The sequence below is a fragment of the Ranitomeya variabilis genome, chromosome 5 (assembly GCF_051348905.1).
Source record: "Ranitomeya variabilis isolate aRanVar5 chromosome 5, aRanVar5.hap1, whole genome shotgun sequence".
Classification (NCBI taxonomy): Eukaryota; Metazoa; Chordata; class Amphibia; order Anura; family Dendrobatidae; genus Ranitomeya; species Ranitomeya variabilis.
Genome location: NC_135236.1, coordinates 198452780 through 198468748, shown reverse-complemented (window position 1 = coordinate 198468748; position 15969 = coordinate 198452780). Strand labels below are relative to the sequence as shown.

The 15969-nt window shown below is 45.3% G+C and overlaps 1 protein-coding gene across 1 annotated transcript; it reads left to right on the top strand.

The window, feature by feature from the left end:
• The first annotated feature begins 266 nt into the window (after positions 1-266).
• LOC143774930 (uncharacterized) lies at positions 267-10071 on the top strand. Its single transcript, XM_077262743.1, has 4 exons — positions 267-906; positions 1074-1236; positions 2001-2154; positions 10024-10071. Exons 1-4 carry the CDS (start codon positions 810-812, stop codon positions 10069-10071), a joined length of 462 nt encoding a protein of 153 aa, XP_077118858.1. The 5' UTR covers positions 267-809.
• Positions 10072-15969: the final 5898 nt, after the last annotated feature.

Sequence of the window (15969 nt, the reverse complement as noted above, 5' to 3'; positions counted from 1 at the left end):
TTGTTTGGGTCTATTGTGGATGAAACTTTTTCATACTCTGCATTGTGTTGTATCTTCTATTGTATTCTCTTGCAATGTATGGCGTTGTGGTGTCGCTTGTTGAGTTTGCATTGTCCTATCAGTCAACAGTCCATTGTGGGTTTTTTTTTTTTTTTGGCTATGTTATTGTATGTGGCATTGTTAGCTTTGGATGTGATTTTTTGCTCATTTTTTCATTGCAGCACAAACTTGCAGAACATAGCCAATCGGCGCAGGGGAGTGCGGTGAGTAATTATGTCCAGTTGCTTACTATTTGCTGTCATTTGTAGCATTGGCAATAATTTTTGTCTACAATTTTTACAGGCTTCTTCAAGTGAGGGGGAAGGCACTCAGCAGGAGCAGAGAGCTCGGGGCCAAGGTGTGGCATCAAGACGGCGAGTGAGTATTTTTTTTTTTTTCTTGACTAGCATCCTGCTGTGAGGAACAGTACATTTGAGGAGCATCCTGCTTTCACTAGGGATAGCTTTTAAGGGCTGCAAGTATTGGGGGAAGGTAACATAAAGTTGAACTCCCTGCACAAAAACATACCTAAATACAGGTGTAGAAACCAGAAATATACATACATCAAATGGCAAAGACAGGACAGGGCAAAGGTACATATCATGACAGGTGCTGGTGGTTGTTAATATTTGCATATTTGTAACCTTAATGTTTTCTAATTTTTCTAGGTTTCACAACGGGACCAAGGAGATAGTGGGATTGATGTGGACCTCCTTATAACCTGCATACAGGAGCGTGGCCCGTTGTGGGACAGCCGTGACCCCCGGCACATGGACCAGGTGGTGTTGAGGCGTTTGTGGGTTGAGGTGGCAAAGTCGCTGTGGGATTGCTTTGAAAGCGCTTCAAGCAGTGACAAAAGCAACTTTGGTGAGTATTGCTGATACGCCATGCTGATACGCTGCTATGACCCATCATGCCAGGATAAACACAACCGTGTGTGATGCGATCAACGCCTTCAACTTTGCATCACACACGGTTGTTTTATCCTTTTTAAATGCTAAATATGTAACCTTTTTTTTTCTTTGCATTCACAGTTAAAAAGTTGAGGACCAGATGGCGATCCATGAAGGACCGCTTCAATAAGGGGCTCCGTAATGAGGAGGAGCAAGCTCGGAGGGGTGCTGCTGCGGCCAAGTCTGTGCCCTATAAGTACAACAGGGCATTACAGTTCCTAAGACCGGTCCTTGGCCGCCGACAGTAAGTATTTTGTCCACATACCATATTGCACAACCACATTGTACATTGCCCAGCCACGTACATTGTGCATCCACATAGTATATTGGCAGGCCACTATATCGCAGCCACATAGTACACGTTCTAGCCACGTATCCACATAGTATATTTCCCAGGCACATAGTGTAGTGGCCATCCATGTAGTCAGCGTAGCATATTGGCCATCCACGTAACTTTTTCCCTAGTGGGATGGTATATAGCCCATTAGTAATTTTTTGGGTTAAGCGTGAGTCCTTGTAGTCCATGACAGGTTACGTTCTGAGTCAGGGTAGTTCTGATCGCAGGAATAATGATGACGTCTCGATCACATGATCCCAACGTCATGGCCGTTCCTGCGATCAGATCAGCAAAGTCACTGTGTATATTTTTTTATTTTTTTTTTAAAGTTTTATCTTGACTTTAAATTTTATACTTTTTTGCGGCATATGCAGCGTCAATAAAGAGTTTTTGACAAAAAAGTTTTTTACCGATGACAGTGGTATGCGGTCAAAAGGCTTTGGCAGCGGGAATGAGCAGTCATTTTCTGCCGTTGGTATGTCCATGATTGTTATCGTCAGCCATAACGGTCAGCTGGCAATAACAATCAGCAATTTATTATAGGCCACACAGACTGGGAGACAGAGGATTGTAATGTATTGTTGTGTCATGTAATGTTAATTTTATTACAGGAGTTGGCGTATGTGATAGGTTTTTAATTGAAGACTAAATTTTCCCTTATCTTTTCACAGAACACACAGCAGCACCCTCGAGCGAGCTCGCCCCTCAGGAGCGGACCTTCATGAATCGCCATCTGACCCGTCACAGCCCTCCCACAGCGACAGCAGGCTTGCACCACCATCTGGAGAACCGGCAGCCAGTCCATCAGGTGTTCCCCTGTCCGAGGCATCTGGCGCTCCTTTGTTCGGGAATTCCCGACAGCGCCAGCGGGCCTCGGACAGGCCAACCATGCCCGTATTTTTGCATTTGAGCACGGTCTTCCAGAACTGTTTCAAGGCGTTGGGCGATAGAATGGACACTGCTCTGTCCAATATCGACCGGCGCCTTGAAAATATGGAATCCGAGCTCTCGAGGCCGGCAAAACATTTTTTTAGTGCCATTGCTAAGGGCATGGTGGAACACCTTACGCCGGAACTCCAGATTTCGGTGATGCAGGCCTGCAACACTGCCTACGTGAGGGCTCTGCAGCAGGCTCGAGTCATGCAGTCAGCGACAATGCCCGTAGTGCGGTCGCTGGCTAGCATGACTCCGACTCCTGCTGCAGAGCCACTCCAGCCACCCCACCGAGGTCCACGTGCGGAGCGACGCCACCACAGGCACCATAATATTGTGCCGCCGACTCCTGCTCCTGCCAGGCCCTCATCCTCCCGTAGCCGTCATCATGCTGCGGGAGCTGCCGCGGGAGAGCAAAGAAAGCGAAAAAGAAGGAGGACACACACTGAGGCTCTGGCTGCTCCAAGCCTGACACCAACTTCGCGGCAGGGGTCTAGCCGCAGCAGGAGCAGCCAGGGCCATTCAAGAACCAGGGCAAGACTGGTTTTGCCTCCTCCCTCCCCTACAGAGGTGGCGGTTTCGTCACCAGTGTGCCCTGAGGAGGGATTGGAACTACCATCAAGGCTATTGGACTCTGGCTCATCATCCTCCGCTTCCTCTCCCCATTCCCAACCAGAGACTTACCACTCCCCCATGGTGGCTGAGGTTGATACCCCCTAAGTTTATTTCCCCTTTTTTTTTCTGTTTCCCCCCAATAAAAATTGTTCTTTTTAAAACAACAATATTTGTTCTTATTTTGCAGTATACTTCTCGGCAATTCACGCCGTGCGCCGTCTGCATATATGAGGTGTTTGAAGCACAAAATATGTGTAATGTCAGACAGTATTTTTACAATTTTTATTTTGCCTTTTTTTGGGTGTCTCTCATTGCTGTATGAGGTGTTTACAAACACTAAAGTGTATGAGGTGTTTACAAACACTAAGGGTATGTGTCCACGTTCAGGATTGCATCAGGATTTGGTCAGGATTTTACATCAGTATTTGTAAGCCAAAACCAGGAGTGGGTGATAAATACAGAAGTGGAGCATATGTTTCTATTCTACTTTTCCTCTAATTGTTCCACTCCTGGTTTTGGCTTACAAATACTGATGAAAAATCCTGACCAAATCCTGATGCAATCCTGAACGTGGACACATACCCTAAAGGTACCTTCACATTTAAGCAACGCTGCAGCGAAAAAGACAATGATGCAGATCACTGCAGCGTCGCTATTTGGTCGCTGGAGAGCTGTCTGTGTGACAGCTCTCCAGCGACCAACGATGCCGAGGTCCCAGGGTAACCAGGGTAAACATCGGGTTGATAAGCGCAGGGCCGCACTTCTGATGTTTACCCTGGTTACCAGTGTTAAACGTAAAAAAAACCAACAGTACATATACTCACAATCGCGTCCCCCGGCGTCCGCTTCCCTGCACTGACTGAGTGCCGGCTCTAACAGCAGAGCGGTCACGTCACGCTGTGCTGTGCATTCACTTTACGGCCGGCGCTCAGTCAGTGCAGGAAGCGGACGCCGGGGGACGCGAAGGTGAGTATATGTACTGTTGTTTTTTTTACATTTAACACTGGTAACCAGGGTAAATATCAGGTTACTAAGCGCCGCCCTGCGCTCAGTAACCCGATATTTACCCTGATTACCATTGTAAAACATCGCTGGTATCGTTGCTTTTGCTGTCAAACACAACGATACACGGCGATCTGACAACCAAATAAATATGATATGGTATGGTATAAATATGTTCTTTGAAGCAGGGTAGAAAACTTAGAAAAAAATTTTATTAAACAACAACATTTTAAAAAAAAAAGGGTTCCAATTTTTTAGATAAGGCACATTACATTTGTGAAGTATAGGTAGATGTAAAAGTTGACCTAACAAAACCAACCTAAATGGATGACATTTATTGCACATAATACTGGAGAATTAGTTTATTATTATATTATATTTTTAGCACAGTCACAGTAGAGGTATTTATTGGTGTAGTTAAAACCAGAATACAGTCCAACAGTAACATTAACACTACACCATTTGATCTTGCCATGACACACGGCCAACATCTGAAACAAAATAGGCCGCAAAACGATCCCTCATCTGCGCAATTTCCACACTTGTCCTCAGAGGATGATCATGGTAATCGGGCAATGGGTTGGCTATGGGTTCATCGAGTTCCACGTTCAGTCTCTCTTTGGCCATAATGTAATTGTGGAGAACCACACAAGCCTTCACCACCTCATCCACTGTTTAAATTTTAAGATTAATGGCGGATCCTAATATACGCCATTTGGAGACAAGGATGCCAAAGGCGCACTCCACAGTCCTTCTGGCCCTGGACAGTCTGTAATTGAAAATCCTTTTGGTGTGGTCCAAGCCCCGACTGGAGTAGGGTTTCAATAGGTTGGCAGACATTTGAAATGCCTCATCCCCAACCACAACAAATGGCATCGCAGGGCCTTCGGTGTGGGGAAGAGGTCGTGGCTGTGGGAAATGAAAATTGTTTCCATATAATTTTTGGCCCATATCCGACTCCTTAAATGTGCGTGAGTCATTTGCACGGCCAAACGCACCAATGTCCACTGCGAGAAACCTGCAGTCCGCACCGGCAATTGCCATGAGCACAGTTGAAAAGTATTTTTTATAATTGTAGAAAAGGGATCCACTTTTTGCAGGCTTGGTAATCCGAATGTGCTTTCCATCCACTGCGCCAATACAGTTTGGAAAAGAACACACTTGCTCAAATTTCTGTGTGTTGGCATCCCAGATTTCACTTGTAGGGACGGGTAAAAATTCCTCCCGGAGATTATCCCACAAAGCGCGGCATGTCTCAGCAATAATTCCGGAAAGAGTGGAGACTCCAATCCTGAATTGAAAATGAAGTGATCTCAAGGTCTCTCCGGTAGCCAGGAAACTGCCAAGAAGATAAAGAAATTACATTAAAGTACATTGCAATTTATAAAAGTACATTGACCATACCAAACCCAAAAAAAAAAAAAAAAAAAAAAAAGGGAAGAACATATCACAGTCATTCAAACAGCTACGTACTGTAGAGTCACCAGCAGCCGTTCCTCTGCGGAAATAGCTCTCCGGAGCTGCGTGTCCTGCCTGCTAATGGATCCTTCCACCCGACGCAGAAGATAGCGGAAGCTGTCTTGAGACATCCTGGTATATTCGAAATATTTCTCCAGGTTGTCATTGAGTTCGCCAAACAAGCAATGGTAGGCTCCACGGCTCTCCCGGACTTCCACGATAGGGTGTATCCAAAAGCGGCGACGACTCCATCTCCGTTTTTCCCTTTCCCTTTGATGAAAACAGGCGACAGCATAGGCATTAGCCAAGGCAAATTCCATCTCCATATCCATATAGATACTGTCCATGGGACGCTCCATCATGAATACCTGCAAAATGGGAGGAATTCATCTCTGCCAGGGTATATATACACAATTACATTACACCAACCCTCTTCTAGCCATTGGTGGTCCTTATCTAGTGTGTACACACTTTTTTTTGGGGGGGGGGGGATGAAGAATGACTCACTGTAGGAAAACGCATGCGTCGAAAAACGCAGCGTTTTTTGGTCAAAACGCAACTGCGTTTCCAAAAAACGCAGCGTTTTTCGATGCATGCGTTGAACGCATGCGTCGAAAAACCATGCGTTTCTATTGCGTTTTTGTTGCGTTGTGTGTTGCGGCGACGACGCTGCGGCGCACACCGCAAATGTGAACGTAGACTAACTTTTTCAATCAAAAACTCCTTAACAGGCCAAGCTACATGTTAACATAGGACTCCAGCTTTGATATCACCTTCACAATTCTTGCATCCATTGAACTTGACAGTTTTTGGATAGTTTCTTCTTGAACTTCTTTGCAGTATGTCAGTATAGTCTCCCAGAGATGCTGTTTTGATGTGAACTGCCTCCCACCCTCAGATCTTTTGCTTGAGGATACACCATGCCACACCATGAGTTTATCTCCTTTTATGCCCATAGCAGCCAATGACTTGGAGGTATTCTTTGCAGCATGAGATGGTGTATTATCATGCATGAAGATGATTTTGCTATGGATGGCATGGTTCTTCTACTTTTACCACAGAAGAAAGTGGTCAGTCCGAAATTCTATATACTGTACCAAGGTAATTTTCACATCTACAGAGATTCAAAGGGATCGCCCCAAAACATGACTCCGACACTTCCTTGTTGACTTTGTATTCTTGTTGGCACATGATGGCCATCCACCAACCATCCACTACTCCATCCAGGGTTGTATCAATAAACAAGACTGTTTTAAAATTAGTCTTTATGTATGTCTAGGACCCCTGCAATCATTTTTGCCTGTGAGTACTGTTTAGGGTTGGCTGAATAGTAGGTTTATGCACAACTGCAAGCCTCTGGGGAATCCTACACCTTAAGGTTTCTAGACCTCCAGAGGCACCAGCATCTTCAAATATCTTTCCTGCTTTGAATGGCATTTTAACAGCTGCTCTCTTAATCCAATGAATTTGTCTGACAGATACCTTCCTCATTATACCTTTATCTGCACAAACCCATCTTTGCTTTGCATCAGCAACAAATTTTTTTAGAGTATGATGATCAGGCTTAAGTTTTCATGAAAGATCTAATTTTCATACCTTGTCCAAGGCATTGCACTATTTGATGCTTTTCAGCAGCAGAGAGATCATTTTTCCTTCCCATATTGCTTTAAACCAGTTGCTGTTTAATATTGTGGAACCTCCTTGTTAAGTTGTTTTCCTTTAATTGGGCCTCATCTGGCAAACTAATTATCATAGGTGTTTGAGATTAAGTTATGACACTTAAACCCAATCTGCATACTAATTTGTAACACGGTGTTCCATAAATCTACTCATTCCCATCTATATGTTGCACATTTGTGGCACTTGGTAGCTATTGATCAATCTCTGATCCACATTCCGGAACCAATATTTTTTATCCAATATTAAGTGAGCAATATACTAGTTTATTACATACTTTTCTCTAGCATGAATTCTCAATAGCTTCTCTTTTATATTTTGTCAGACTATTCGCGAACCAACCCATCAGACACCAACAAACATTTTATGGTCAAAGTCATTTAGATTCTTCCCCTGTCAACAATAGTTGTAAACCTCAACCACGTGCTACATGCTTTTCCTGAGTTACTGCCACATGATTGCTTGATTATATATTTTCCTTAAAATGTGCTTTCCCATAAGAGCGTAATAGGGAATATGGACATTATAGAGGTGTGTACCTCAATTAGGACATTCTCCATGTATTACATGGATGGCTAGTCATCACCACCTTTCAATACTACATTTCCTCTGTAGTGTGTTCAGCTTGGGCAATGTATGGCTGGCTGCAACTTCTATAAAAATATAAATTCCTGAAATGAGAAAAACACTTTAAAGGCAGACAAAACTTGACATTAAATAAAAATGTGCAGCACAAAGTACAAATGTTTTTACTAGTTTACCTCATAAATGCTCATCACTTACTGGCCCAAATGCAGATAAATAGCTTGCCGGTTGTTAGGATCTGTAGGTCCATATCACTTGTTGTTCAAACATGCCCAGATTCAGCACTTGGAGTCACGGTAGGCTGTGACTGGGTATGAATAGGTCAGCATTGAAGGAGCACAATGTGAAATGTCATAGTATTTGGGTGCAAAACTCGTGGCCCTAGAGTCACATCTGTCCTGTGATGCCATTCTGTGTGGCACCCAACCGTCAGTGACTTCTCTGTGCTAAGTAAAGGCCCCGTCTCACTAAGCGATTTACCAACGATCACGACCAGCGATACGACCTGGCCGTGATCGTTGGTAAGTCGCTGTGTGGTCGCTGGGGAGCTGTCACACAGACAGCTCTCTCCAGCGACCAACGATCAGGGGAACGACTTCGGCATCGTTGAAACTGTCTTCAACGATGCCGAAGTCCCCCTGCAGCACCCGGGTAACCAGGGTAAACATCGGGTTACTAAGCGCAGGGCCGCGCTTAGTAACCCGATGTTTACCCTGGTTACCAAAAAAAACAAACACTACATACTCGCCTTTCGGTGTCCAGGTCCCTTGCCGTCTGCTTCCTGCTCTGACTGAGATCCGGCCGTACAGTGAGAGCAGAGCGCAGCGGTGACGTCACTGCTGTGCTCTCACTTCTCACTGTACGGCGGCAGTCAGTGAGAGCAGGAAGCAGACGGCAAGGGACCTGGACACCGAAAGGCGAGTATGTAGTGTTTGGTTTTTTTTACATTTACGCTGGTAACCAGGGTAAACATCGGGTTACTAAGCGCGGCCCTGCGCTTAGTAACCCGATGTTTACCCTGGTTACCAGTGAAGACATCGCTGGATCGGTGTCACACACACCGATTCAGCGATGTCAGCGGGGCCTCAACGACCAAAAAAAGGTCCAGGCCATTCCGACACGACCAGCGATCTCGCAGCAGGGGCCTGATCGCTGGTACGTGTCACACATAGCGAGATCGCTATGGAGGTCGCTGTTGCGTCACAAAACTTGTGACTCAGCAGCGATCTCGCTAGCGATCTCGCTATGTGAGACGGGGCCTTAACTGTCATGAACTATGGGGTTATCTGCACTCATTGTATGGTCGTCTTGACCCCTTTTTTTCTTAAGTGCCAAATAGAGGCACAGAGGACCCACTATGTTTACAATAGTGTAAGTTTCAGAAATGGAACCACCCTCTTATTAAATTATGATATATAAAGTACTGTTAATACATACCTTATTGGAATACCCCTTCAAATTTTATGATGACTTTAGGAGTAGTACAATCGCTAAATTTGGCACTCTTCCCTGAGAGGTGGAATCTCTTCAGCAACCAGGAGAATACAATGGGAGAGAAAAAGCCTTGAATAGATGTCAGCAATGTATGTTGGGAACTGAAGTCTACTAGCTACTGGCTAACATACTGGCTGCTACTAAAACCAAGGCTACTCTTGCTGCACCAAGAAGAAGCAGGGAGTGAGATTCTGACAAAACGGCAATTCATCTTGTTAAGAATGCAGTATTACTTTGTGTGAAAAGATTAGGCAACATTTTTTTTAACCACAGAATGTGGTACATTATTTCCCCGTAATTTGCCAAAATCATGGCAAAAGCGTAAAACAATTGAAATGTGTTAACACAGCATTATGGACAAACATACAGCTGTACCTAAATAAGATAAATAAATCATCTGCACTAGTTTTACTACCTATAGAAGCATAATGTTCTTTTTTTAAAGAAGCCGATATAGGACCCAGTTCTTGCTTCTCCCCTTTTCCTATTGATCATCAGCTTCAAGACAAGGACATGTATTTTTTTTGTCACAAAACAAAAGCTCCCTGTGATGTTACTAAATCTGTCATTTAATCTCACTCAACAATCAACAAATGATCGTCAATTTGTGTCATGTGATCCACTTGGAATTAGATTCATTATACAGGATAATTCCTGTGTTTTAGGTGTCTTTATTCTCTGTCCTTCATCTTTCTATAATTAGGAGCTGTCAAATGTATTTCAACTCCTGGTGATCATATCTATAATCTTTCTCCAGAATGCACTGTCATTTATTTTTGCCATGAGCTCTATTTACTGCTACTGATAACTTTCATTTAGATAGAAGACAACAATATAAGAAATGGCACAGCTTTTGTAGCTTCATAGCTTCATATGAATGGTTGTATGTGAGCAGAAATAATTGTAAAATGTTCTTTATCTTCTCAATAGTTTCTTTCACTAGAAAGTTTTACATCTGGTGGTGAAGTTTTATCATAGAGCCACTGGAGAAACTAGAGTCCAATGGAACCCGATGCAATATTTGGACCTGCCCCACCACCCCATTGCATGTTGTTTAGGTGTATGGGCCCTTGCAGCATGCTAAATTCTAGAAAGACATACATGTTAACCCCCCTCTCCCAGGGGCGGATTATAAGAGGGTCAATCTGGGCGGTAGCCCAGGGCCCAGTGGTGTGGGGGGGCCCTGGGCTACCGCACAGATTGCCCGCCGGCCGCCGCCATCAGGGCATTATTATACCCGTCCCTTACTGGTTTATGGCCCCCCCTCAGTTTCATAAGCCGCAGCGATGTGAGGAGGAGGAGCGTCACTGTTACAGATGGCTGTGCTGAAGCAGCCAGTGCTGAGCCACAGGAGGGCGGGACTCCACCGTCCAATCCCTGCTGAGCGCGGGCTCCGTGCAGCATTCTCTCTCCACAGTCAGTGAGCAGCGCAGCCCCCGGTGAGTGTGTGAGCAATGCGTGTGCTGGTGACACTGGTGAGGTGTATGGACGGTGTGAGGACAGGCTGCAGTAGTCCAGTCCCTGCAGCAGACGCATCATCAGTGAGCTGGCCGCTGTCCTATACTATCAGCACAGGAGCCGCTCACTGAGGATTACTATGTCCTGACCCCTGTCTATAGATGGAGATAAGAGCACAGAGCAGTCTGTGCTGGTGACCCCCTCCCCCACCTCCTGCAGAGAAGCCTAAGGCTGCTGAGCCCACGCTGCCCCTCAGGACACAGCAGCTCTCTCTGAAGATTCCCACAGGTGTCTCTCCAAACTGCTCTGAAAAACGTTCAGACTGGAGCTGCTGAGTCCTGTCAGGGGGCAGATGGGACACAGCAGCCTCATCCTTCTCTGCAGGGGGTCAGTAGGACACTGTGCATCAGGCTTTATAGCTGAAGAATAGGCTAACCTGCCAGAGATATGTCACATCACCACACACTATCTACTATATAATTGTCTAAGGGTACATCCGTCTGTCCTTCTGTCTGTCACTGTTATTCGTTCACTGATTGGTCTCGGCAGCTGCCTGTCATGGCTGTCGCGACCAATCAGCGACGCGCACAGTCCAGAAAAAAATGGCCGCTTACTCCCCGCACTCACTGCCGGCGCCCGCATACACCGCTCACACAGGGTTAATGCCGGCGGTAACGGACCGCGTTATGCCGCGGGTAACGCACTCAGTTACCGCTGCTATTAACCCTGTGTGTCCCCAACTTTGTACTATTGACGCTGCCTATGCGGCATCAATAGTGCAAAATGTAATGTTAAAAATAATAAATTAAAAAAAAAACCTGCTATACTCACCCTCCGCCGCCTTTCTCGCTCCTCGCCACGCTCCCCGGACCGCTCCATTACAAGCGTCAGCTTGCGGTGCGGTCCCGTCCCAGGGCTGGTGTGCGGCAAGGACCTGCCGTGACGTCACGGTCATGTGACCGCGACGTCTTCATAGGTCCTGCTCCCACCAGCCCTGGCACTTGCAATGGAACTCGGCTTCAGGAAAATGGCCGCCGCGATCTCGATCTGCGCACGCGCAGCATCCAGCGGCCATTTTCCTGAAGCCGACCACTATCATCTGCACAGGATCCCAGGAAGAGAAGAGGCAGGACGCAGAGGAGCAGCGACAAGAATGGTGAGTATGATACACTACAAGGGGCCCTCGGATCGTTAGGTGAGTATGTTTATTTTTTATTTTTTGGCCCTATACGTGCCTCGGTAATATACTACGTCACTGGGCAATATCCTACGTGGCTCTGCTGTATACTACAAGGCTGGGCAATATACTACAAAGCTGTGCAATATACTATGTGGCTCTGTGCAATATACTACGTAGCTGGGCAATATCCTACGTGGCTCTGTGCTGTATACTACAAGGCTGGGCAATATACTACGTGGCTGGGCAATATACTACGTGGCTGGGCAATATACTACAAGGCTGGGCAATATACTACAAAGCTGTGCAATATACTATGTGGCTCTGTGCAATATACTACGTCGCTGGGCAATATACTACGTGGACATGCATACTCTAGAATACCCGATGCGTTAGAATCGGGCCACCATCTAGTGTATAGATATCTATCATACGTATCACACGCACTGTATATTGCAGGGGGAATAAAGGCTCTTAGGATATGTTTCCATGTTCAGGATTAGGGTATGTGCACACGTTGCGGTTTTTGACGCGGATCCACAGCAGTTTTCCATGCGTTTACAGTACAATGTAAACCTATGGAAAACAAAAACCGCTGTGCACATGCTGCGGAAAAAAACGCGCGGAAACGCTGCTCCTGCTCCATATTAAAAATCCACAGGTGTCTAAAACCGCTGTGGAAACCGCACAAAAAACCGCGATAAATCTGCAGTACTTTTTGCACTGCGGATTTAATCAAATCCGCTGTGGAAAATTCCGCAACGGAATCCGCAGCGTGTGCACATGGCCTTAGGCAGCACTTTGGACGCAGCACAAGTCCGCGCTGCCGACTTTTGTACACGCAGATGTGTTCACTGAACCGTGTGGAATCACTGTACCCTATAAATTAGACTGTGATATTTATCTTGCGGAGACTGATCGTCTCCACACGAGAAATAGACATACTGATGTCTATAAAGGCGCACCGCACGTGCGTATACGCAGGGAACCCGTGGGCATCTGTACACATATAGTGGAGACGGGATTTCTTGAAATCCCCTCCACTATGCTGGACGCTGCAGATTGGACGCTGTGGCTCTACGCAGCATCGAATCCACAGCATTTGCTGAACGTGGAAACATACCCTTAGTCGGCACTCACACTAGCCTAGAATACGGCTGAGTGCTATGTGATGTATATACTATGGACACACTGGGAGCAATGCTGGAGGACACACTGGGGCAGATGATTGCTGGACACACTGGGGCAATGCTGGAGACACTGGGGCAGATTGCTGGACACACTGGGGGCAATGCTGAAGGAGACACTGGGGCAGATTGCTGGACACACTGGGGGCAATGCTGGAGGACACATTGGGGCAGATGATTGCTGGAGACACTGGGGCAATGCTGGAGACACTGGGGCAGATTGCTGGACACACTGTCGGAGGCAATGCTGGACACACTGGGGGCAATATGCTGGAGTCAGACACTGGGGCAGATTGCTGGACACACTGGGGGCAATGCTGGACACACGGGCAATATGGTGGACATACTGGGGCAGATTGCTGGACACACTGGGGGCAGGACTGGAGGCATGGGCAGAATGTAGATACGGGGCATAATTGGAGAGACGGGGCAGAATGAAAGACATGGGGCAGGATTGGATCATGGGGCAGGATGGATACGATGGAGATGGAGACAGATGGGGCAGGATGGGGAGATCATATGGGGTAGAATGGATACTCATGAGGGCAGGATGGGAGAACATATGGCTGGAGCCAGGAATTAAATAAACGGGGCCAGGATGGGGAATATTATTACCATAGGGGCTAATTAAGGGATATTATTACTGCAGTGATGTATTTATTTTATTTTTTGAGTATACTGTTTTAAATGGGGGGGTGGTCCGTTACTGTGTAGAGTGACACTATGTCGCCTTTTTTTCTTCATGTGGTGTAATGTAGAAGTTGTCAAAAATTAAGTAATGTGTTCTGCAAGGGGAGCTCGAGATAACTGTGTTATTTCCTGCAGAAACGAGTCCTGGCTGGAAGAATTGATGGTGGTCTGTGCTGGATGAAAGATGAAGGACTTCACCTAGAGACATCACTGGTGAGTCAGTGTTACCTATACACTGACACTATACTATACACAGAGCTCCTGTGTATAATGTCACCAGTGATCACTGTATTACCTATACATTATATACAGAGCTCCTGTGTATAATGTCACCAGTGATCACTGGATTACCTATACATTATATACAGAGCTCCTGTGTATAATACCACCAGTGATCTCTGTATTACCTCTACACAGACACTGCATACTAAGTACAGATCTCCTGTGAATACTGGCACTTATGGTGATAGTATTGTGTTTGTTTTTTTTTCTTTTTTTACTGATCAGTATTGTAGTATTCAGTCACTATGTGGTGGTAATATGTGGTCTGGAAATGGTGTTGTGGTATTTGTCCCTTGTATGTGCTGTTTGGTCACCAAGTGGTGGTAATATGTGTTCTCGACATGGTGCGGTGTTCCTTGTATGTGATATTATTCGATTCTGTGGTTGTAATTTGTGGTCTGGTCATGGTTCGGTGGTATTTGTTCCTTGTTTGTGATATTGGTCAAAATATACCTAAATTGTATTGCATATTTTAACAAATATTTAATAGGTTACAGTAGAGTAGGGCCCGGCCATTTTTCTGGAATAATCTGGTTCAGGTATAACATGACCCCCGTCACATGACCCCCGTCACATGACCCCTGCCACATGACCCCCGTCACATGACCGGGGGGGCCCACAGTGTCTGAACAGCCCGGGGCCCTGGCTACCCTTAATCCACCCCTGCCCTCTCCCATTATCTAGTAAAGTCCCCAACCCTGGTATAAATGTCCATTACCCTGGTATATATGTCCCCCATCCTGGTATATATGTTCTTCATCCTGATATACAGTCATAGCTGAAAGAAATGGGATCCTTGATAATGTTCTAGAAAATGAAGTATTTCTCCCAGAAAATTATTGCAATTACACATGTTTTGTTACACATGTTTTATTTCCTTTGTGTGTATTGGAACAGCACAAAAAAAATAAAGAATACAAAAGTAAATTGGACATAATTTCATACTAAATCCCCAAAATGGGCCCGAAAAAATTATTGGCACCTTTCCAAAATTGTGGGTAAACAATTTTTTAAAAAAAATATGATGCTCAGTCAAACTTACGTGTGGCAAGTAACAGGTGTAGGCAATATGAAAATCAAATCCGAAACTAGATAAAAAGGGGAGAAGACTCAATCTTTTGCATTGTGTGTCCGTGTGTGCCACACGAAGCATGGAGAACAGACTAGAAGAGAACTGTCTGAGGACTTTAGAACTAAAATAGAGCATTTTGGTAAAGCAAAACATTCTACCATTTACCGAAAATGGAATGAGGCCTAAAAAGAAAAGAATACAGTATTTACATTCAAATGTGGTGGAGGTTCAAAGATTTTATAGGCTGTTTTTCTGCCTCTGGCACTGGGTGCCTTGACTGTGTGCAAGGCATCATGAAATCTGATGATTACCAAAAGATTTTGGGTTTTAATGTAATTCCTAGTGCCAGAAAGCTGGGTTTACATCCTAGGTCATGGGTCATCTAGCAGGATAATGACCCTAAACATACTTCAAGAAGCACCCAGAAATGGATAAAAACAAAGACCAGGAGAGATCTGAAGTGGCTGGATCTAAATCCCATTGAACACCTGTGGAGAGATTTTAAAATTGCTGTCGAGAGAAGGCACTCTTCAAATATGAGAGACCTAAAGCAGTTTGCAAAAGAAGAGTGGTCCGAAATTCCAGTTGAGTGGTGTAAGAATCTTGTTGATCAAAACATTGATTGCCGATATTTAATCCAAAAGGTGTGCAACCAAATATTAATGTCATGGAGATACCACGACAGAGAGGAGTCAGAAGACAGCGGTGTCTGGTTTCACGGACTCCTGCACTGGTTAGAAGTACTTCACCATGATATTAAACAATGCCGGTTTTTTCCGTGCTAGCAGTGCAAGGGTTAATCTGTTTAGTTGAAGCTCCTGGAGCTTTCCTACTTGGATTGTCTCAGCTGTTCAGTGCTGGCCACTTCCCTCTGCTATATATGTTTGCCTCTGGCACTTAGGAATTGCCAGTGTTAGTTCTTGCTGCCTGGTTCTGAAGTTGGAGGTATAATTCTTGGTTGAAGATGGTGTTTGGAGATTGTTTGGAAGATTGTTGCTTTGGGTTTTGTC

Excerpts from the sequence above, each read along its gene's own strand:
- LOC143774930 (XM_077262743.1), top strand. The coding sequence starts at position 810 with ATGGACCAGGTGGTGTTGAGGCGTTTGTGGGTTGAGGTGGCAAAGTCG. Across the intron at positions 1,237-2,000 it reads CCGGTCCTTGGCCGCCGACA|AACACACAGCAGCACCCTCG; the intron begins GTAAGTATTTTG and ends ATCTTTTCACAG. Across the intron at positions 2,155-10,023 it reads CAGGTGTTCCCCTGTCCGAG|TTTCTTTCACTAGAAAGTTT; the intron begins GCATCTGGCGCT and ends TCTTCTCAATAG.